The sequence below is a fragment of the Caloenas nicobarica genome, chromosome 3, assembly GCF_036013445.1.
Source record: "Caloenas nicobarica isolate bCalNic1 chromosome 3, bCalNic1.hap1, whole genome shotgun sequence".
Classification (NCBI taxonomy): Eukaryota; Metazoa; Chordata; class Aves; order Columbiformes; family Columbidae; genus Caloenas; species Caloenas nicobarica.
This window is the reverse complement of record NC_088247.1, coordinates 115,841,601-115,866,588: the sequence shown is the minus strand read 5'-3', so window position 1 is coordinate 115,866,588 and position 24,988 is coordinate 115,841,601. Positions and strand designations below refer to the sequence as shown.

Below are 24,988 nucleotides of genomic sequence, written 5' to 3'. Positions count from 1 at the left end.
CAGCAGGAATGTAAAACCTTTTATGTCCCAAAGAATCCTTATGTTAAAATTATTTGGTTTAACCTATATTAATACTTAATAATTTAGAGCATGCTTTTGATAAAGCTTTAAGGGAAACATCGTTAAACTTTCCTCTTCATTAAAGATATCTTTTAATTCCAAATGTGGTTTGATGAACTTAAGACTCTATGAAATCTTTCAACAATAAATATTAAAAGTCTACACATAACCTACTCAATACACACAGCAACCAAAGCCTAATTGTCTTGTTTTTCTCCCAATATAACAGGAAAAAAAATTCCCTGTAGAAAACGGTAGGATAACTTTGTGCCAAATTTACCACTTAAAGACAAATTAAAATGTAAAAGCTTGTGAAATTAAAACAATAAAACGTTATATTGTTAAAACCCCATAAATCTAAACTGATTGTAAATTTCAGGTTTTTATGTACCTATTTTAAATGCAGTTACATAGAATTGTATAAGTATGTTAAATGAAACATGAAATGAATATGCATGCGCACACAGTTTTTACTTATACGTAACATGCAAGTTTCATTTGTTGCTATTTTTTTTTAAAATGCATGTCCACACAAAACCAATTTAGAAACCTACAAGAGGTGGGTATAATCACTGCTACCAACACAGTCTAGTCTGATTTTACAATAGATATATCAAGTGAAAAAACACTTATAGAATCCCAGAATGGTTTGGGTTGGAAGAGACCTTAAAGCTCATCTAGTTCCAACCCCTGCCATGAGCATGGTCACCTTCCACTAGACCAGGTTGCTCAGAGCCCCAGCCAGCCTGGCCTTGAACACTTCCAGGGATGGGGCATCCACAACTTTTCTAGGCAGCCTGTTCAGTGCCTCAGCACCCTCTTCTTCTCTGGAAGCTCTGTCAATTTTAGACAAGTTTCACTCTTTCAACTTTTCCTATAATTTAATTTTTCCATCCCTCTATCCTTTAATTAACTTCATGGTTTGCATTTTTGGATACTCATCTTTTCAATAAGGGTCAGGCATCAATGTATTTTTTAAAATGCACTAAACATAAAATACATTATAAAATAAAACATTATGAGCTTCTGAAAATGGAAAAAAGAATGGTATTGATTACAGCTCCCACTTCCTGTAAACATATCTATCTTCCTCTCTCTCACACATACAAACACTTTAAAGGAAAGCCAGAAACAAGAGTTTAATTAAACACCGCTAGTCTGAATTTTGAATCGCTGAATAAACAGATGGCCATACTTCATAAACCATTAGCAGTCTATTTCAATTAACCGGGATTGGAATTAAAGTAATGTCATGGAAGCTAGAAGACTCAAACCAAAGAAACATATATGTGTGTGTGATAGTTATAAATAACATTAAAGTTCTTACCACTGTATAAAATTGGTACAAGCAAAAAGAAAGGGGATTTCTCTTTAAGGCCATCATTAAACCCAGACATCTCCTTTAAATGTATTGGGACTTCAAATCCAGCTGACTTTGAAAACAGTTTTAAAAAATTGGATAAAGGTGTCCTTCTCAGCTTTTCCACCATCTCTAATATTGGACATAGACTTGCTAATTATTATGGTCCCAAATATTGCAATATTTACATATATTTGCTTACATAGGTAAGCATTTATTGAACTAAATCAATATGGTGTTCCTTGAGTAGAAAGATCTTCCAACACTTCTGCATTCAGTAGGACTTTCCTTTGCTTAGTACTAAAAAGGACACTTGCTATTACGACATTAAATTTAAAATCTACAGAGATTTTCAACAGCCCAAGACAGACTTAAATATAGGGGAAATTTGAAAGGTATATGACTCTGAACTTTTTTTTTACTTTTTTTAAACTAATTTTTATGTTTTACTATTTGTGACTGTTCATACAACTAGGAAAAAAAATGAAATGCAGTCTTTTCAAGTGCTTTTATAGAGTTGCAAAGTCTAAGTAACTCCCACATAACTTTGCCTTAAAGCTTTTGTGTTCTACAATATTTGCCCAGTATTGTATAACAATCCAGTTGTCTTTTCACTGTCTGTTCCTGTCAAACCAAAACAACCTGCCTTACATTCGCAAATCTTGCACTGCAGTATGAGCTATTTTCCCAGTTATCTTTAGTTGCTTTTGGTGTTTGTGGTTTTGATTTGAGAATACCAACTGACAGCTCAGCTCAGTGTGGACTGCTGGCTTATAAACTTCATCTGAACAAAATACGTTTGTGTGTAAAGGATCCTGAGACTTCCAAATGGAAGAGAAGCTACCCTAATTCTAACATTACTTTCACAATTTCTAAATAAATGTTTTCCAAGACACTCTAATCATTTAGTTCTGCCTTTTCTCCTTCCTTTTGAGAGGAAAAGAAATGAAAAACAAATTCATTTAAATATTCACTTAAAATAGTAATTAAATATTTTGGAGGTAAAAATGCTGTTTGTAGCATTTTTGTACCCAAGGGACCCTCTGTGTTAAAGGACGCTCTAATTACCTTAGTCCTGTACAGAATGCACCCAGTCACAGAAGAATTTTGTGTTTAACACAATATCAGGCTTATAAAAGCATTTCTTTACAGGAAGACAGGTACATAACAAACACAGTACATCCTTTCAGTGAAACACAAAATCTTTTAAATAGGATAAAAATTCACATGGTTGTTAATTAAGTAAAAAGATCAATATAAGCAACCAATGGAGAGTAATTAATGGATTTAAAGACAATACTGACAAATATATTTATGTGTAATTAAATGATACATATGTACAATGTAGCCTGGAAATAATATTATAATTCACCATTTATAGAAATATTTTATTTGGAATTTGTAAACTAATTACAGAGAAAGAGATCAACTTTTTGAAATATTGATAAAAGTAGTAAATACCTGAAGTACTCACAGCAGTGGAGTAAGGGGTATGAGCTCCTGTATTTTCAGCCCAGCAGCCACAACCATAAAGAGCTGCCTAAGGAAAAAAGTACATCTTTCATAAATTTAAGTATCCAAGGTTTTCGGTTTGTTCCTTTCCCTTAGCTTTAAAGAAAAACAAACCCCAAAACACCAACACACCAAAAAAACCCAAACAAAACCAAACCCTACACAACAAACAAAGAAACCCAGGAAAAACTCGAGTAATAACAGTCAAAACAGCAATTCCAATTCATTTTGCTACATCTTCCATTACTACTCTTCAGAACTGAGTTATCATCTTAGAGGTGTGGTATTCTAACCTAAGTTTACAAAAATGAGGATACAGATACCAAAAGATAAAATAATGCCAACTGATCCCTATTTGTATAAAGTCCCTTTCACTCTGCTATTCCAAAAGAAAATCTTAAATACATTTCCAAAGAGAACTCCTTATATAACAGTGGCAAAAGTTGACCAGAAATACAGCTGTAAAGCAACGGAGTATGACATTTCTGATGCAGCTCAAAATTCCCTTGCTGAATAACAATAAGGCATGTCTATACCTGATGTGTCCTTTGTCACTGCTACCAATTCACAAGATTATTTTACAACTAAATTATTAGGACAACTTCCTTAATATTAATGACAATCTTATCTAGAAGCATTTTAATCATTTCAGAGACTATCGGTGGTATCAAGGAGGCGATTAAGCCCAAGTAATTAAGTTACTAATGGCTTTGGCAAAAGGTAACTGACTATAGAACAGCTTCTTACCTATCAATGTTTTATAACACCGATGGAGGACACTAAAAACAAAACTTGCATTCCAATGCAGTGATAATGCCTCCAGAGTTTAATGTGACGGAAGGGAGAGTGACAGTTTGCTATCGCAGCTCTTTAGTGCCACAATCATTGAGAGTGCCACAATCAAATGAGTGCTCTCATTTTCAATTGAAAAAGTATGTTCACCTGACCAACTCTTCCAGGATGCTTTAGTGCTAAACCTCCACTGGAGACAGCAGCAGCAACATTTCCTTCCTGGTCAACGACAACTGCACCAACTGTATCCAATGTTCCTGAGTCATTCTCCTGCAGGACACACAAACAGAAACAACTACTAAAAACAGGATATTGAACTCAGATTATCCTTCTTAAGAGTGTGCAAACTAACGTGCACAAAACCAAGTGACAGGCCAATTAACAAAACAGATTTGTTGTCATGCATATTGTACCGATTGTGCTGCCATAAATCTTCCCAAAATGCCCTCTTGCATCAGACAGGACCTGAAAAAAACTTCTCTGGAAACAAGAAGGTAATAAATATCTCGGAACTCATTCAACGCTTAGATTACTAGCCTTTACTCACAAAAGCATCAAAAATGCTGTTTTCTTAGTGGTGGGAACTTGTCCTCTAAGAAATTATTCAGCAACACATTCCAAAGAGGTCATATCAAAATGTCTTTCCCAAAAGCTTTGAGATAGCATTTTTGGAGACTCATACTTAAAGCTATATATTATTAAAAATATATATATATATCTACAAGCAGCAGCTTACCACATAAAGAGAAAATTCTGATATTCTGAGCAAGACAATAAATAGAAGCCTTGAGTAGAAATCTCCCCCAGGAGAGATTCTCTCTCCCAGACTTGTTCTCAGTTCAGCAATCCTTAGTGGCTTCTTGGTTGAAACAAATTACCCTTTGTCCCCTCTGGGTCACTAGCAAAGTGTCTTTACTTCCATCGCTTGTGGGGTAGATTTGCTCCCCTGAGATCTTCCAGCATTCATTCCTGATGCAAGCTCACTGCTTGCTGTCTCACCAACACTTCAGCTGTCTTACCTTGGATCTTTCTGTCCTTCCCACTTCCTTAATACACCACATTCCGTCACTCTAAGAGCAGTTTTCCCCTCCCTGCCTAGGCTTGCCCTCAATTCCCTTCTCTACAGAACCCAGGCCAAGGCACTCAGACTTCATGCCCAATCACACACTTTTGATGGGACACAGCATGCAGTCTATATAAAATAAAATGAATAAACAAACCCAAATATATCATCCATCACATACTCCAAAGATGAACGCTGCTGTTGCAGAAGCCCTCCCGCCTTTAGCTGATCAGTTTTTCCTGTATAAAAACTTACCTGCATTAAAAAAATCCTATATAAACACCCAAGCAAATAATCCCAATAGATATTAGGCTATCCATATAAACGTATGTTTTCTGGACTAGGATCCAGAGGAAGGAAGGGGAAAAAAATCTAGACCCAATTATTCAACTTCAAATTACCAAGTTCCCATCACCTATTAACATTTCCTTGGGCATACAATGTCATTCGTCAAGCAGATTTCTTAGGAGACCCATGCTGATGATACTCAGGCCATACTCAATTTAGGAGATAACACTTCAGTTAATACTGCGCCAGTCTTAAAAGGAAAAATACACAATGCAACACTACAGTGTCCTACAGCCTTTTTCAAGCAACTGGAACTCCTAAGCAGGAGTGTCATCCATGGCTTTTACTCAGAGTAACACTAAGGTTCTTCTCTTTACCTACACCTAGATCTTCCTGAACGAGTTCTACACTCAGAAGCTGGCAATAACCATATTCAGTATTAAAAGAAAGAGATGGATGTCCTAACAGTAAAGAAGAATAACTGCTTAGAAAAAGAGAGGTGAAAAATTATGTGTCTAGCGTCTCAGCTGGCATTAGGAAAAATAGCAAGTTGAAAAGCAGAGGAAGGTAAAAACCAGGATAATGGAAGGCAAGAGAAGAAGAGACAAAGGAATTTTGAGGACTGGACTAAAGGTGATAAGAAAAGAACAAGTTCCCTTCCAAATTGTAAAGACAAAATAAAATTAAGGAACCCTTCCTTAAGATCTCATGGGCAAATGTATTTCCCACGCCCCACGACTGCTGGCCACAACCTAATCCAGGTGTTACTAACCCAGTTAGAACAACGCTATTCAGTGGATTGAAAAGATCTTACACAGCAGAGCAGGCTGCTCCCCAGAGGTGCAGACTCACATCCTTGGAGTTTTTCAAGATCAGACTGGATAAAGCTCTTGCCAACATGCATTTTCCTGTAATCACATGATTTCTATGCAGAGATCTACTAAAAGTATTCCACATGTGTAAACTGCACTGATAACCCTGTCATTTCTGAGCCAGTGAATGAAGAGCTCATCACAATTTAACAAAGGAACTTTCCGTACGCCTCCGAAAAAAAAGGCATTTATGCTCCTGAAGAGTTCAGGAAGAATGCACCTGATGAGAAGACTTCCAATGTCACACTTTTCATCTCTTCAAAACATATGATTGTTGAAAAATAAGAAGTTTACATGGTACATTCAAGGTGATCAATGACAAAAAAATATAAAGCACAAAATACTTCAAAGAAAAGAATGTATTTCTGTACAAAGATGTATTTTTCTTTTCTAAATATGTTCAGTGTTATTGTCCCAATACGGTAGCTGAAAAATAAGAACCTGCCAATTCCATACATCTAATTCAAACTGTCGTGCACATACTTGAGTGCATATGTTAAACTAGATAAAAACCAAATCAGTTTTAGTAAACCTCAAATCAAATAATGTTATTTATGGAGTTAAATAACTAGCCTACAAAAAAATAACCTATTAAAAAAATTCATGTGCACTGGACATTCTTAGTGCCACTTATTCAAACCAATCTTAAAAGTAACTTCAGCATAGAAGCATCAGTTACTTCTGATGTTTACTGGTGCTTGAGGTCAGAATTTCAGAATGGCATCTGGCTGAATTAACGCATCATACCCAGTCTCCCTATAATTATGTTTAGTTAATTCACACACAAACAAAAATGATTTCTTAACTATGTAAGTCCATATGTCACTATGACTTTTAAAAAGTCTCAATTTTCACATCTTCAAAACTCAGTGAAGCTATTAACGGATCTTCCTGTGTGCAATCACATAACACTCTTAGAAATCCTACATAGGGTAAACAATGAAAAATACAGCAAAGGGAATATTCCATTTACTCGAAAATAGGAGTCCTTTAGTAAGTTACACTGCCCAGCTTTTCCACACAATCTATTAAATTTCAACAGCTTCTCACTCCTTTTGAGCTCGGTATAATCTAACTTTTATTGAAAAGCAGTTTTTAAAACTATGTTTATTTTTAGCTAATCAAATTTATTGGTAGCTACAACTTCCAGGTAATTTCAGCCATTTTAGGTCTCTTTACAGAGGCCTTTTAGTTATGATTTCCATTCAACTGTTAGCATCCTTTCTATTTTGTTCTTCCCCCAGCTTTCAAAATCTCATAGACAAAATTGACCAGAATTTATAACAACTGTGCAGTACTGGCAGAGGCACATAAGCTCGGCTGCAGCACAGAGCTGAAGCAGGTGAAAGTCAAACCAGACAATGAAACCGTTATGAAGTCCTGCTGAAAGGGTCAGGCCTGCAGCTCCAGAGACACACAGCAAATTAAAATATTTAATTATTATTTATCAATTAAAGCTTGACTTTGACAAGAGGATTAACTTTTAATTATTCAAGTACTTAAAAGGTTTTTAAACAACTATTTTTAAACCTTTTATGAGAGCTCAGCTTTGACAGTACGAGTTTGGGGATCACATCATGTGGATCATCCTTGCTAAATGACCTCTTCCTAACAGCTTAGAGAGAATTATTCTACTTTTTTTTTTTTCCATAATTTGATTTTTCGTTTCCATTTCATTTTGAAAAACTAAACTTCCTGTAAGGCTGCAGTTATCTTCCGCTCGGTGGATAACACAAGCAGCCCGTATTGTTCACACAGTTTGGTTTTCATCCCCTCTCCATGAGCAAGAAGCGCCCAGAAAGTTGCCAAAACTTGTGTGTTCCATTACTGCATTACTTACCGGTGAGCAGAGCTCTATTTGATCACCTCCTTTACCTACCCCATCATCGGCCTTTGGGGGTCTCCCATAAGCGCTGCACATGACTCTGGAGCCCTTGAAATTTCAAATTGCAGGTCGGTAAGCTCATGCATTGGCATATGTTTCAAGCATTGACTTGTCCCTTATTACATGAACACCGATAATGTACAGAGACCCCTCCTCCCTTGGATACAATTTAACACCACTAATTTCACAAGGAGGTATGTGACATACCATAAAAGGAAAAAATTCCAAAATGAATAACTAACTTTTTTCCCCCCAACTCTGTCCTTACTTTCTCAAAGGTCTTATCTCCCTGAAAATAGAAAAACTAGCACCCGCTAGGGAAAACTTCTTTAGGTAAGAACACAAAAGAAAAACACCTAATTTAACACTGGCTTGCACTTGCACAGGCTACAGAGAATAAACTTTTTTTGCGATTCTCTGGTATTGATGTGGTTGCATATGTTGATATAAATAACGTATAAGGTCAGTCAGCTTACCAAAGCAAAGAGAAACAGCCAGTTTGAAAGGCCACGGGGCCCCAAATAAAGCACAGGCATTTAATTTAATGAGCTATACCTTGATACTCAACAGTAAACACAAATACTGTGACTGACATTCTGAGATGGTAACAAAGGCTCTAAATTCAAACTAGGAGTGAGGGAAACTGAGGGAATCCTAATAGTTCTGGAGTAAAAGTAATATGGGCCAGGTCAATGCTAGATGCACGCACAGATGCACATGTTTACCTACCTGATATTTCAAATTTCACCAATTCCAGCTCCATAATGCAGTGCGCTCAGGAAACATTAAAAAGTAGGAAACAGTGACAGAGATCCCAAGCTAAAGAAAATGTTTCAGCAAATAATTATCTGTTTGTGTTTACATTTGTCATATTTCCAGTTCAAAATGAGAAAAATATTTTTCAGAGCACAAACAAGATACAAAGCGACAGATTGGTTTTCAAATAGCAAGGCGGAAAAAGTTTTAATTGCACTAAGTTATCATTATATCATCTAAACATTAGGATGGTCAAGGAGAAGTGGATTCTGATGCTACGTTAGTCTCATATATGACATGAATTTTAGTAGCAATCAGTGCAAGTTTAGGATGACAACATTTTAAACAGGAACTAACCTTTTCATTTGATTGTCTCCTTTTCTTTAGTTGAATGAGATCTGTTTCCACCTTTTCAGCCAACTCCAGCTTCCTCTTGTTCCTCTTAAAAGCTGCTAAACTAAACCCTATAAAAATAATTCAAAAGCATTTAACTAAGTAAGATTTACTTAATTTAAACAAATATTGGTAAGTTTACATTTCGGAGGTCATGCCACCCAAATATTTTTGTTTATGCAAAAAGCATCACTAAAAAAGGCAACAACAACGTATTTAAGTTTCGGTACAACATGTTTACATATTTTCCTAAGTGAAAAAAGTTCTGCCATTGTTCAGCAACAGTGATGGGTAAAATATCTAGTAGGAACAAGTCAATGAACACATATGGAAGCTGTGCTGGCCTAAATATCTCTCTGGCTCGCAAAGAAGCATCACTGCACAGAAGAGAACAGAGTAAGTGGCTTGTGTTAAAATTATTGTTTTTGACTGCTGACAAGTAAATAGACACCATGTGAGCTCATTCTGATATCCATAAAATTAGGCTACTATTTTATTACCTTAATTGCATATCTGTATGTTTACCCATATATTTAAAGCCACACAATAGTCTAGCAATATTTTTATGTTCCATATTCTAACATAGTCTAAAGACCACCTAGGTCTTGAAAAGACAAACATGTATTTTCCACATAAGTCCCACATTCAGAAAGGAAGTGTTCTCTAAAGCTCAGTAAAAATATACATTATGCTTAAGAGAACAAAATGACATATTCCCATTTTAGAAGTTTCAGTTCATTAAAAAAGTGTAGATATTGACATATTTAAACTAGTTTTGACTTAATATTATCCACAGATTGTCTTTGAAATGTAGATTAAGGGGGGCGGGGGGGGAAATGTCTTTTGTTGCTTGTTTACTCATGTAAAAATCAAGCTATTAGGAGGGCAGAGTTCTACATAGGTAAGTCACAAATTCCACTGAAGTTAAAAGCATAGGTTTCCTATTTAATCTATAAGCCTTAAAAAACTCATTTAAAATGAAATTCTGAATATAGCTACATCACTATTATTCAGAAGACTGGAATAGCTGCAAGAACTGTCTAGGAATAAATCAATATTTCAGAGTCAACAGAACACAAAGCTTTCATTTACAATTTTCAAAGTACACAGACAGCGAGCATTTCACGTCTTTGAAACTCCCCCATGCAGGTGCCAAAATCACCTAGTGAACTCTCCTTTAAATCTGTTTTTAAGTACATAAAACTGGACCTTAAACCACCACAGTTGTTCAAGTATATAACCTCAAAGTAATGAGAAAGCTGGCATTTCTCTCCAAAAACCTGATGAATACCAGTTTCTTAAAACTGTAAACACATATTAATCTGCCATCACCAAGAAAGGAACTCTTTCTACCATACAGAGTTGATTAATGCAGCCACTTTGGACAATACATTTCTATGTTTGAAATGAGGTCCAAGAGGTAAAAAACAAACACTTGAAAAGGGGGAGCAGGAAAAGAATCATTTTAGTCTAGTACTAATTCAGGGTGGGGAGAAACAGACAAAAAACTCACCCATAGATCAGGAATTTGTTAATAAGAAATGCCCCAAAATAAACCAAGCCAGTTCATCAGTTTTAATAGAATTTTTAAGCAAGAGAGCCTGTAAGTTGACATTACTTCAATAAATCTAGCAAATACCTATGGACAGAGCCACAACGTGGGTGAGTAAGCATGGTGCCTGCCCTTAGTACTCATCAAAAGTAAGTATTACACAGGAATAAATATGCCTAAGCCTGTTACTTGCTGCTGCCATTGCCTCCTGGCAATTCAGAAAAGAGATGCACCTACAGAAGCAAGACGAATATTTTATACAAGGGTGCAGGAGCCCATACATGAAAACCAGAACGTGAGAAGTTTCCCTTGTACTCCAGAATCTAATGCTAGTGGTGTCCTGAAAACTTCTGCAATATTTGCATGTTCACCAGTTCAAATATACGCACAAAGATCCCGTCAAAAGTAGAGAACACGTGGGCTGGTTCCAAGCTGCCCTGCCAGCTACACAAAGTGCGGCTGTACAGCCTCTCAGCATCATCGCCCCAACTGCACCTTGGTTGCTACTTATCCTGCCCTTTTTTCCACCACATACTAAATTCTCCAAGCTTAAGAGCAACATTTCAGTCACTTAAGTCCCAAGTCTCTAGCTAAGCAATTAAGCAATTTTCAGATTTTGCCTTGTGAGATTCTATTTGTCTTTTCAAAACAAGAAAAAACCTGAAGATTTGCTTTGAAAGATCTAATTGTTCATAGCAATTTCATATCTGTATTGTTAATTTGAAGTGGTATCAGTGGAAATATAGGGCAGAAAACAGGCCATTATTAACAAAGAAGCACACGTTTTACTAGGCAATTAGAAACACTATGCATGAAATTAGACTGGCAATGTACCAACCTTGTCCATGTCTACAGAATGGATGACTCTATCCTACAAAGTAATAATTACAGCTGACAAGAAACTGTATTTAGTTCTCAGGTGTCAGAAATATTTTCAATTCCTGTGTATCCCAACTGCCTTTCACCTGCATGCTGGGATAAAGACCTATCATGCATTTTTTCCCCTACCGCGTTTCTTACTTCGCTGGTCTCATATCTGGGAGAAGTGATCCTTGTCAAAGAATATATTATGGGGTTTTAAATTCAAGAAAACATTTTATGAACTAAAAAAAAAAAACCCACAAAACCAAAAACAAACACAAGATTCAAATGTGCTTGGTTAATGATGCACAAATTACACGAAAAAATAACCCACTGAAAAATCATTTTGAAAATTAGCACTATACATAGATGGAAAATGCCAGCTTAAGTTCATAATTCCCATTAAGTCTAAAGCAAAACCTCAACTATGTGGTGCAAAGATCAAGCAACTTGATTTGTCCTAAATGACAGTACAAAAAACCACTCTCACCTTCTCCAACAAAACAGCATACTCCACACTTGAGAAGAGGAAAAGGACACAACCAAAATCAAATGTAATATAAGTACATCAGCCTGATGTTGCCTGGGCCAAGGAGAAAGGGAAGCAAGAGGGGTAGAGGTTATTGACTGAGGAGGGGAGAAAACTGGAAAAAGAGAGGTAAGGGAGTAGATAGAATTTTAGTTTGAAAAATTCTTGGATCACAGCTCAGATGTATTGCTGTTGGAACCTACAGAAAGGTATTTCACACGCCATCCTTTGATTTTGCTCAAGAATTTAAACATTTAGATGAAAATCAAATGTGCTTTCAGACAAAAGTCCCTGACAATCACTACTCTATGCAGTAAGGGTCTGTACACTCAAATTCATTCTTAAAAGAATTGCGCCTCAGAAGCCACAGAGTACAACCACCATTCCGTTTTCCTTTCTCGTTTATGTACAGCCTTTAAATGCAATGCTCAGGCCCCATCCAGATTAAAGATGTGTAATGACTGACAACATAAGCATTTCAGAACTAGAACACTATTAAAAGCTCAGGACTCCAGTCTCATGTTTATGGTATTTATCACATGTCCCTGCCATGCAGCATGGGGTCCCTCTTTAAGAACAAATAATCTTCAAGGACCTCAAAACATCTTCCCAGTCCTCCACATTCTCCTTTCAGCCCCGCAAGGTACCAACAGGAGCTACCCACATGTACTCTGTATGTAAATACACTGTATTTTGGGTCTAATTGTGCTAGATGGCAGAAGCACCGGCTGAAATGCTTGGTCAGGGCAGAGTTTGAGAAGTTGAGACAAGTGGAGGGGATGGCCGTGGAGAAGGCTCCGTGGCTGAGAACAGCACAGGTGGAAGTAGTTCCTACTCAACACCACTCACCTGCATGAGAGGTTGGTATTAGCGGAGATGGTGCCAGACTGTGTGCTTGATAATATGATGTATTATATCTATAAATATAGAAGAAAAAAAAAATCTCACAGGCACATCTTGCTCAAAATTAAGAATAATAGAGATTTTCCCATTTTCAAAAGGTTCCATTGTTACTGATGAGAAAGGACCACAAGATCTTCATTACATCATACATTAGCACTGGATCCTAATCTACATTATCATGGCTGGGCAATAAATACAGCTTTTATACAGGCTTTTTACATCATTATCACCACTTTACAGAAAGAGATGAGTAAGAAATTTTCAGCAAGCAGCTCAATGGAAGAAAAAGAAAGAGAACATTGGTCTCTGAGGCGGTTCAGAGACATCAACTGTGTGACAATTGTTTGCCATAAAACTTCTACATCATTTACTCGTCTCTTGTATGAATCCTGTCGGCACTCTGACAGTCTGATCATTCCCATAACTCCTTTTACCTTTATACTACGTACTGTAAAAATTTAACCAAAAACCTTGACAGTTCTACTATATAATGATAGAGCGACTCAGTAAATGAAAGACAACAGTATTTTCCTTTCTACATAGCTCTTCTTAGTCACTTTTCACAGCCCACTAGAGATGATCCAGACAACAGAGGTAAGAGAAGAATTATTAGAGAGAAAATTAGAATTGTCCTGTTCATGGACTCCTTGAAACTACCAAACTGTATATACAGAAAAAAATGTAAGACTACGGCACTTTTTATTTTTTTCTTCTAATAATGGTAAAAGCCATACATACCTACTTGTTAATTCTAGGTCTGTGTGCTTTAAGTCTGTAGCTGACAGGCTGTTAACTACAGTACACTAACATTTCTTGTCCAAAGTTAACAGAAAAAGTTTTTAGGAAAAAGCCCATGTTTCCTTAAAATTCCTATGCTTTTATAAGTCACATCTCTTCCCTTGCATATTTTCAGGCTAAGTAAAAAAATATTGAAGTGAACAATTAAATTTTCAAATAGAAGTTAACAAACACAAATTTCTAACACCACTAAATCACAAACCAAGTTCACGACAATATTAAAACCTCCCTATTTACAGTGGTGGAACACAAACGCCAGTGTTTCTGTTATGGACATAAGAAATTATTATGCAACAAAACATTATGCAACCTATGACTACTCAGCAATCCTTGCTTAAAAACAAACTGTAAATTGGAAATACTAAGAAAAGACAAATAATATTTTGGAGTACAGATCGAGCTCTGACCAATCATATAGCACCCCCTGGCAGACACTTCTTTTAGTCAATTGAAAGAATCAGAAAGGAGAACTTTCTACATTTTATCTTTCTATTCCTTATTAAAAGAGTATGCAACTATTGGAGGGAAGCGAATTAAAAAGTAAACTAGTTAACCCACAGGAACTATAATGATCCAGTGAAGAATTCTATCGAGCAGTTGCTAAAATAATTGGCACAAATGAAAACAGACAAATTAAAATAAATTGAATTTTAAAAAAAGCTTTCTTAAATGACAAATTAACACCATTTATGCTTGTGTTGGGCGCAAAGACTACTAGCACTACTTTCCCATGTTGTCATACTTTGACAGAGACAGCACCATGAATGGAAAAAACCCCTGCGCTCAGCATCAAAAGCATATAAAAGTATTAACATGTCTTTCTCAGAGCACGACTATACAGATCTGTTCTTTCTAACAGGAACTCAGGGTAAACTGTTGCTGGTCATACCATTTCTTACAACTTCCAGGAAGAAGTCTCTTTTTTTACCCCATCAAGCAGCTTTCCTGCTCCCTGGAAGATTTCCCTTCAAAGCATCTTCTGGATCATTCAGCCCAACTTGTTTTCCTGGCTAACTTGTACTCTTCCTATTGGCTGCACTGAGCTGTGTGGATTTCAGAACTGCAAGCGAACCTACAATATTATGTCCAGTTCCAGGCAGGGAGGATTTACATCATGTCTGGCCTTTTTGGTTTTTTTTCCTCTCCTTCCTTCCTTTTTTTTTTAATTGCCAGTGAAAAACATACACTTACCAGAGTTCATTTACTTTGCATACTACAGAACAGAGATAGCAACTTATACTGTTAAAAGACAAACAACTTCTACCTCTTAGTTTCCTAAAACCAGATACGTATCCAGATAAACCAAGTTTCCGAATCAAACCCCTTGAGTTTCTCTCCAGATCTCTTTCATTCTCACCCTAAAAACAAAGCAACAAAACACGGTCTAAGCCACCACCCTGAGCCACTTACTGAACCTTGTAGCACAGTTGCAGCAATATGGCAAATGTTTTTCTTAATGCAATAATAGTGAAGTGCAGGAGAGAACTGGGAGGGGGGTGAGGTTTGGAGGAGAAGCAGCTTAGGTAGACAATACTGGTGAACAGGGAGACATATGGTGTCACTAGAAGTGTGACAATCTGCATGACACTTTTCTAGAAGAGGCTCCCAAGCAGTCATGAGAGAAAAGGGAATTCCCTTGGATAGACAAAATTGGTTAAAAAATGCAAAACAATGTATGAGTAAAGAAATGGCCTGTTCCAAGTCGAACGCCAAACCAACCTATAGCAGCAGTTACTCTGTTCAACAACGAGATGTGATTTTGCTGATGACACTAATTTATTCAAGGTAATAATAAAAGGGTTTGACTGAAGAATGATTCTGAGAAGTGACTTGACAATAAACCAGCAGATTTGATTCAGCAAGTCTCAAAATAACAAAGAGGAGGTAGTTCTTCACACAAGCCAAAGCTGTAAAGGTTTTTGCAGATGCTAGAAATTAATATGTGCTTCAAGAGGAAAAAACAATTTCATGGCAGAAAATGCCGCTGATCACCTCCATGTATGCGGGAACCAGTCACAACTCAGGAATATAGAGTCTGGGATAGTAAACGGGGTAGCAAAAGAGAAGTACAGATTTGCTCTGTTCTTATATTCTTCCTTAAGTATCATTTGTGGCTACTCTTGGATTCCAGTTATCAAGCTACGTGGGTCCACTGCAGCCGCTTTTGTTCTCGTGTAATATAACTTACTGACGTACTTATGGTCACTTCCACATTGGTAGAGTTAGCGGTACAAGTTGACTGCAGGAGTAGTCACCTTTCCTCTCTTTCCCTTTGAAGACTTCACATTGTCAGCAATTGTAGGTGTTGTCTTACACCGCATTATCTTTGTCAAATCAACTACTTTGCACCTATCAGCTGAACTGAGAAATGCAGATAGAAGTGCTTCGGTTATTACTAGTACAGGCAAAGATATGGACAGCTGAAGATGTACCTCGAATCTATGTTGCCTATTTAAAGTATACTTTTAACATTTATAGGAGGTTGCATGAAACAGTAAATTAGCATTTCTAAACCGTAATTACAATTATACTCTTAATACTTCAATCACGTTTTCAAAGCAGTCTCTCTAGCACAGACTGTAGGCAATACAGGCACATCACACTTCAAGTTTTTGTTTTTAAAGAAAAAAAACACCCACTGACTACACTGGAAAGCCACCAGTTTTCTGCAGAGTAGAAACCCCATTTCCTCGCACAATTGGCAACCCAAAGACGAAGCAGGTGAGCCCTGACATAACCTTGAGGTAGTTCAACAAGTAACATGGTTTAAAACATCATTTTAGTTTGGTGCTTGGACACATGGAGAGTTCTGAGAGAATTATGGAGTGTGACCACAAATCCGATCATGCAACTTTCTCTGTAACTGATCATACAGAGAGCTTCATCCATGCAAAACCAGTCCCACAATTCCACAGCCCTACAGCACGTATACCATTACTCTTGACATCCCAGGTCTGGCAAAAGGAAGACAGAATAATGCGACTTCAAGAGTGTATTTTCCATGTGCGGCACAGAGAAGCCAAAACATATGCACCCTGCTAATACTTACTGGAAGTACATATCTAAGACTTCGATTGGAGTTTTCTGGGGGTTTGGTTTTTTGTAATTAGTTTACTAATTTTCCTCATGTTTGGCAATTACATCAGTTCTTAATTTTACATAGCTATTCAACAGTCACAGAATTTGAAGCTAATTTACCCCCAATTCTCCATACAAACTCTACCACAGCAATTGTAGTAAGCATAATCAAAAACCCTCCCATTTTTGGAAGTTTGTTACAGTATTTAATGCAATGGCTTGCTTCAGATGAGATCTTTTGTGGTTGCTTGGAAACATCTTTCATTGTTTCTGAAGCGCGTGTAACTTTCCTTCCCCTGGTAACACCAGAAAAAACAATTCTGGCTTTCTTACATGTTACCTGTGAGACAGTTTCCAATTTGTTTTCAGCTATAACAATCCTATGTTGTCACAAATGCTGTTAATGGCTCTTTTCCAGCCTCGCTGACCAGAAGTCTACATGTTACAAGAGCAGCTTTTCCAAGGACTGATGTGGAAACCACCATAACATTTGCTGGAATTGATTTTTCAGGTTTTTGTTTGCCCTTTCTTGCTGTTCTTTTGTTGGTTTTTTAAAGAGAAAAAATCAGATATATTGCCATTAATATACTGCAAAATTAAGTGTACTCAAATCTTAGGAAAATGATCAATTTTAAGTTGCTCAAGCAATATTTTTCCCAGATGCCTCTCAATAATGCAGTCTCAATGTAAGCTAATATTGTTTTCCTATGTATCCATTTTAGGCGCTTAAACAGCAGACGCTGCCACCTCATCTGTTTCGAACAGGAAACTAAAGCAAAAATGGTAATAGTCAAATAACTCCTTTCTGCAAATCCAGTTAGACATAGATTATCATTTATGCTAAGGTTAAGCAACAGAATTAGAGATTATCTACAAAAAATTCAGTTTTAAGTTGTTGAGTATTACAAAGAATATCTGATTGAATCTCAGTCTCTGCCACTCAATTTTTCAGCATATCTTTCCATTACCCTAATCTGAAGGCATCCTTCCAGCAAAACACTCACATACTCTTAAATTTTATCAGTCAGATCCTGCTTCCCAGCATCAGTTCATTCTTTCAGCAGGTCCATCCTGTGCAGTGCTCAAGCACATAAATCACACGTGTGTGTGTGTTTCAGTACATACGAACCTGGGTGAAAGCGGAGGGTGTGTGGAACGGAAGGGGGTTGGCAACTTTAATACCAATATTTTTTTCACTGGCATCGCAACAGCAAATGGCATTTTTGCAGTGACTTTGCAATAGGAATAATTTCCTAATCATGGTTATTTTAATTGTTTTAACGCAAAATGTTGTGCTAAATAGAAGTACGCTGAATGTACTGAGGAGACGAAATCTCTGGTGTTTTGGAGCAAGTTTGTGAAAATACATTGGCTGGGATTATTCTCGCGATGTTTCTCCAATGTAAATTCCTAATCTGGGTTAGCTAAACCAAATTAGAAGTGGCAATCCTCCTTTTTAAGCTATACCATGTATATTTACTCTGACCAGGGTATGTTTTAGCTAGTAATCTGGCAATTAATGTTACAATCTAATCATCTCTGTCACAACAGAAACACAGAGGTACTAGAAACAATGGAAACTTCAGTGCATGCAAACAGAATTAGTCAACAAATCTTCCTTCTGGAGCATCTCCTACACATAAGTAGCAACTACTTTCTTAAAAACAGAACAAACCAAAAAACCCCACAATACAAACACACCAAATCTTTAAGCGTTTTACTCTTTCTAGAATTCTAGAGTCACAGAAATAAAGGTGTTCTGCTTAACTGAGCCCAAAAGTTGTTCTGCAAATGCTGCCCTTTTGGACATTAGATGGATAGGGCAAAAGTTTCACTCACGTGGAACTAAAAATCAAAACTTTCCGTTCAAAATGAAATGTATCATGAGCATGTATGAAAATTGGGACAACCCAGTAAAATGCTGCCACTGTTTCAGGGGTTACATTTAACCATTGAGTATTAGCAACTTCGAACTGCAACTTCTGGATGTTTATCTACACTTAGAACCAGACCAAATAAAAGCCTTAACGGCTTCACAGGAGCCCTGGGTTTCAATCTCTGGTTTACAGACTACCTATGTATTTTATGCAGTAATACTGTTCACTGTAAAATAAAGAAACATTCTATTATCTGTTGGATAATGATCTCCCATTCTTTCCTACATAACTTCAACAAGAAGCATTGGGCAGGCTCTCACCTGTAGCAAACACCAGACTAGTAGTAATGGCACTTTCCAAAGGGGAGGGGGACGGAAGAAGGAAGGAGAACCACATCCTCCTTTCCATGGGTAAGTGTACTAATTTTTAGCCTACTTTGCAGATGGTGTATCGATATAACATAATCACTTACTTTCCTTTAAGAAAAAAGGTTTTGTAAGAGACCTGGCTACTGTACAGTATAATCCAAGTCCCTTGTCTAGGTCAGGTTATTCTACTACATTAGATGAAGCAAAGCCTACCTAGGTTAAAAAAAAAAGGCAAATGAATTCAACTGCCTGTTCAGACAGTTCTGCACAACCACTCGGAGATGGCTGTAACTGCAGAATCAGAGATTCTAACTGGCACCTGCGGAATTCAGATCCATGGCTAGCTGGTGCTTTTAGCATCCAAGATGGATCGCAACTGGAGATCCACGGGCCTGAGCTGTTAAAGAGCCTACATTTCTGTAAAGGAAATCCTTCATGGGATTTAATCCTAGAATCACAAACTCACTTGAATTAGATGTTGCTATAATGCAGCTGAAGCAATAGTTTATTTTTTTTTCTATTTAGATACTTAACAGAAAATTAGTAAACTTAAACCAAGCTTATACACCATAATACCATAAGCTAGTTAAGAACAGTGAAGCGATGCACACCTCAAAATATGAGGCACCATTTAAAATTACTCTGTCCTGTTCTTCCTACTGACACCACCAGTTTACTCACTTGTAGCCATGATACCTGGAGGACATGCTGGTATCCCGTGATCAACTGCCCATCTGTAAGCTCCTTCACCAACTAAAAAGCTAGGAGACACAGAAGAGGGAGTTTAAACAAAACCATATAACAAATCCCCCTTTTCTTGCAATTATTTTTTTCTATTTGGTTTGGTCATTTAAAAATTGTAAGCTGTCTACATTTCACAGGAATGTCAGCTATAATTACATTTGGCAACCTTTTGTAGTTTCATTAAAAGACTACGCAGCTCTGACATTTAGTATCAAATAAAAACGTGCTATTAAATTTGAAACTAATTACCAAATAGCACCAGCTTTTGATTGCAGCTAAACCAGGACAAAGCCATCTAGAGTCTGGCTCTCTATAACAACTTAATAAGATCCTGAAGACAACAACAAGGGATGAATGAGGTGAGAATGGCGAGCAAGGCATTTCCAGTGAAGTCAGCCAATGCCACAGGAATATCATGAAGTCCTTCGAGAAGTACAACACAAGCTAAAAATAAGCCTTATTCAGAATGATAAAGGTCTGTCTCATGGAGTTTTATCAAGCATTTGCAAATGAGTCAAGTCTGCTGAATTTTTAATATATTAAAAAAACCCCAACAATTTGAGAAGTTGTTTTCTAGTCTGAACATTTTACAGTATAGAGACAGTACACACTATTGTGACAATGAACAATAGCAAAAAATATATATATACGTAGACATGTAACTTTTAGGGGGAAAAAAGGCCTCAGTTATCTATACTGTTTCTCCTTAAATAAACTAATCTCAGTTCCTGAAAAGGGGAATATGGTAGTTGGAAATCACACATTTTCAGAAAGCTGCTGCACAACAGTACCAACAATAACAACACAGTAAAGGACAACTATTTCCAACTGTAACTTCATATCCCCCTTTTGAAATGAGAATAACACAACTGCCTAACGGACACTAGTAAAGCCTGAGGATCTACAGCTATTTCAAAAAGTTTTACAGAAATACCAGAATTACAAATACGAGGCTAAAGAAGTTATTTCAGCTACAAAGAAGTCCCAGGGGCCACAGAATACTACAGTCTCCGAGAATGTTATTGATCTAGCAAATTTGTTGGCATTAATGCTGTTGGAAGTTTTCTTGATGGTGCTATATCTGATACCTGCAGCTTTCAGTATTGTAGGATTTTGAGGTGGTACTTTCTACCTTCTCTGTGACTTACCCAATACAAGAGGTATGTCCAGTCTTTCCTTACAAAAGTCTCAAAAAAGAGTTTCTATAGGAACTTTAATTGTTAAATACATATTTCTTACCATTGTTACTGCAGCTCCAGATTAATATTGTTCATGTTGCAAGATACTGTAGAGTAAGTTACTGGGTACTTTGGGACAACTCAAGCATCTCCTAATAGGTAAGCTAGTGCTCAAGAAAAGACCTGTCTCCTTCATTAATACAAGAGAGAAATGCAAATCACACCCAAATCTAATTAAGTAGTGTTCTCCATGGACTAAAAGAAGAAGGTTTTGGTCTTTAAAAGAAAAGTTTTCTATCAACAATACCTTCTCGGGAAGTGAATAAGCACTTCCTGTTCGATAAAACAATTTACACAGAAAAGAAGGCTAGGTGGAAAAATTATCAAGCTCAAATATTAGGAGTTTTATAGACGATAACTTGAATAGCACGGATCAGTTAGAAACACTGCATTTTACAAGCAATCTCACAATTGCTTTTTAATACTTAAAAACATAGCAGTCACTATTATTTATGAAGAGTGCAAAAAAAGCACCCAAGAATGTCTCATAACTTAAGTAACATGACTTTTACTTTGCTCACACTTTCGTCCTTAATTCCTCTCCCTCCTATAAGGTGGGCACACAGTATTTTCCAGTTCTGGTCCCAGAGAACGGTTAGATTAGCAGGACGTCTCCTGCTGACATCTAATTGAGGCCCCATACCAAGGAGATCATCCACTTTTTAAAACTTTTCAGTTCAGATGCCTTAAAACAATAGAATAACCACAGAAACCATATTAAAAAAAAAAAAATCAGGATCTCACTGCATTGTTGTCTGTACCACCTATACTGTATCTCCTGTAAATTGATATAGAAGTAGTTGGTAAGAGACTTCTACAAGACATACAGCATGAACTCAGATCTGCAGGTACTCAAATCTAAGCAAGACTAAACAGTTTCAACATCATCCCAAAAAGCAAGTTTTGTGACCCAGTTCCACATCCAGCTACACACACCACTGTACCAGCCACAGGTGACAGGGTGGCGAGGGGGGGACCAGCTGGCTGGCACCAGGGAATTGCTTGACCTTGCACGTGAATCATCCATGTAAAAATCGGTGTTTTCTACACATAGCTATGTAGAAAAGCTGCAGCAGGTAGCAGCTTTTAAGCGGACAAAACCCCAAAACTACCTCTAAACAGCTACCACCAAGCTTGATTTACTGGGAGAAAAGGAAAATAGGGAATAAAGCCAGTGGGTGATAGAAAGCAGCCAAAACTCTTTAGGCTAATTCAAAATACCAAAAAAAAAAAAAAAAAAAAAAAAAAAAAAGAAAAAAATATGAATGAGTTTGTGCTCTGCTACTCTGAAAATTGCTTCTGCACAAACAAGATGAAAAGATCTGTCTTGCAAGTATATCAAACAAAGAGTCCTCTGTAGCTGTTACAGGCTCAGAACACACAGAGGATGAAAATGTCCTTCCAGCAAAGAGCCGATGCTTGGATGCGCTTTCCGGTTCCAGGCAAACTAGACCATGTTAACAGAAAATGCAAATAAAGGTAGCTAAAACCGGTCTTTTTAGGGCATTTTCTCCAACAACATTGTTATCCTGGAGTTATTTGCTCCCAACAGGACCATTGAATACGGGCTGTATGGAGACAGGCCACACCAAGCTAAATAGAATTGGCGGAAGGTTAAGTTCATTAAAGATAGTAACAAACTCAGTCCGTAACATTGATTATAAAACGCAGCAAGCACTCAAAAATCACTGTTAAAAAGAAGAAATTGTTCTGAAGAAATACATATAGGTGGTGCAAGTCTTCACTCTAGGTGCTTTCTTGACTATGTGCTCCCTACAAGTTATGCCGTGTACATATCCTGCCTACAATAGTGTAAAACTGTGAAGCAATTACAAATCCCTGTATCCCTGAAAGTGGGGGGGGGGGGGGGGAAACACCTAAGAAGGGATTCTTTCCCATATGTACACAAATGTAAATAGGCCTTTTCCTTAAGCAGGTAAAGGTTTCAGCATAAGAAATAGAAAAACTTCAAACTTATTACTAAAAACCATCTAATCTATTATTCTGTGACCAAAGACCACTTCCAAAGATCCACCTAATACATAATTCTGAAATTACAATAGTAATTTCTTTTGAAAAGTTCTACAATGAACAGGAATATATTATATGATAATATGTAATGTCTACAAGTTCAGTATTTTCTGTTCTTGCATATAGAGGCAGAGAAAATCCTGACAACATCAAGATGAATAAAATATCGTAGAAAGATGTAAGGATCTTACCCGTTTCAACAAATGCACTCATGCATTCAGGGATTCTCTACTTTAAACTTTTGAAATTTTGATTTGTATAGTGGGATTCTGTGTTTTAAACAAGATGACGAGATACTGAGCCAGAATAACACATGCTACAGAAGAATTTACAGCAAATTGGATACATCAGTTAGGACACTCGATCTCTCCTTCCCAATAAATTTACCATCTCAGAATAAATTAATTCACACGCATTAGAATTTCTACTGAAAATGAGAAATGCGCCACTTCAAATTGCTTTTGAATTGTCACTGTAAAAATGGGTGCTGAACAGGGATAAACAGGCAAAACTAACTCCCTCCGTATGTTCTTTTACGGACAAGAATCTCCATAACACCACCGCTAATAATCTCACAGTTCCTGATCTCTTCTTGTGTGGCCGTGTACCAAACATTTTGGCTGGAAAACATTCAGCTAGCTCAAATCACACCATAGAAATGGTCTCTACCACTATTATTTTTAACAAGACATGTTTTTAGGCTAAGCAGTATTGGGAAGATTCCCTGATGCACTATTTTCCCATAAGAAATAAGATGAAATTTGCATATCTTAACAAATAAAGATCAGTTACTAAAATCTTGACACTTGGTAGGAATGCCAAAAATACAGCTGTTCTCTTGTTATTTGACTATATATATTCCCAGCTTGTGCAGGAATATATTTCAGTCCCCAAACAACAATGTGTCATGCCAAACCCCACCAGAAAGGCAAGGCATGAAATTGTCAAGACTCATCACCTATAATGAACACTCCGAACATGGGATATCCTTACGGACAGGAGCATCTACCAAAGCAAGTCTAATGCACAACCCGTCATATCCCACTCATTCAGGTTGTTCCCAGAATAACTAATCTGCTGTAATAAAATTCATGTTCAAAATCCAGAATGGAGAAATGGAAATTAAAATATGTATTAAGAAACTCAGGTCCACAATGTTTGCACAATAAACTGCATGTGTCGCCTCCATCGTTTGAGCTCCCTTGTCTTTAAAAGCATCTGTTAGCCAAGACTTTGCAGTGTTCAAAAGATTTAGTCTTGCCTTTTGAGGGCAAGAGGATGTAGTTTCTTTTCTACTTGTAAAGTAATAGCAACAAAAACTAGGCCATGAAGTTACAGCAAATATGCAAAAAATGCCCAAGTGCTCTTCCTTACTACAATTCAAGAAAACACTGTGATGATACAGATGAAACTAAATCATAAGTGCTTGCTCCTGTAGCCGACTTCAGTACTAGTTCTGGAACATCAAAAAACCTCACCTCGTTTGACACTCTTTAATGTAACTCAGCTAAGCCCTGCCTTTCTCCTGACACCTAAAGAAATGAGCTGCTAACAACAACTGAAATTCAAGTTTCTATTCCTTAGTAAACACCTCCTGTGAAAAAAAAAAAAAAAAGAAAAAAAAAGAAAAATAAGTTAACTCACCAACTACACTTACTCTTTTCCTTCTTCATTAAAGAGTTTTATATGTAAAATCGGCTTGTTGATGGTTTGGTTTCAGGGTGGCTTTTTTTGATCTATGACCTTCCTTTGCAGCATGGCACAACACTGAAATAGTGCTTTTCCTCACTGTTTAAACTGGAATATTATACCATCCAGATACAGACTATTTGGATAATTTTACATAATAAGAATAACATAGTAAGGAAAGTAAAATTTGTAAATGTAAATATACATATTTTAAATGACATAAGTGTTAGTTTATTACATCTGCAAATACTGCAGTCCATTAGGTGGCAAATGGTAGCAAATTTCTGCAACGTTTATGATAACTGAGGATAGCAGTCAAAAAATATGAAGGGATTATTC

General features: G+C 36.9%; 1 protein-coding gene across 1 annotated transcript in view; it reads right to left on the bottom strand.

Annotated features, from left to right (window-relative positions):
- Positions 1–24,988, bottom strand: part of TASP1 (taspase 1) — an 80,000-nt gene that overhangs the window by 35,849 nt on the left and 19,163 nt on the right. The window contains exons 7-10 of the mRNA XM_065631827.1: positions 19,629–19,708; positions 8,946–9,052; positions 3,875–3,994; positions 2,882–2,960 (exon numbers count right to left, since the gene is read on the bottom strand). Of these exons, the coding sequence (XP_065487899.1) occupies positions 2,882–2,960; positions 3,875–3,994; positions 8,946–9,052; positions 19,629–19,708 (386 nt within the window). The remainder of the gene's footprint in view (positions 1–2,881; positions 2,961–3,874; positions 3,995–8,945; positions 9,053–19,628; positions 19,709–24,988) is intronic.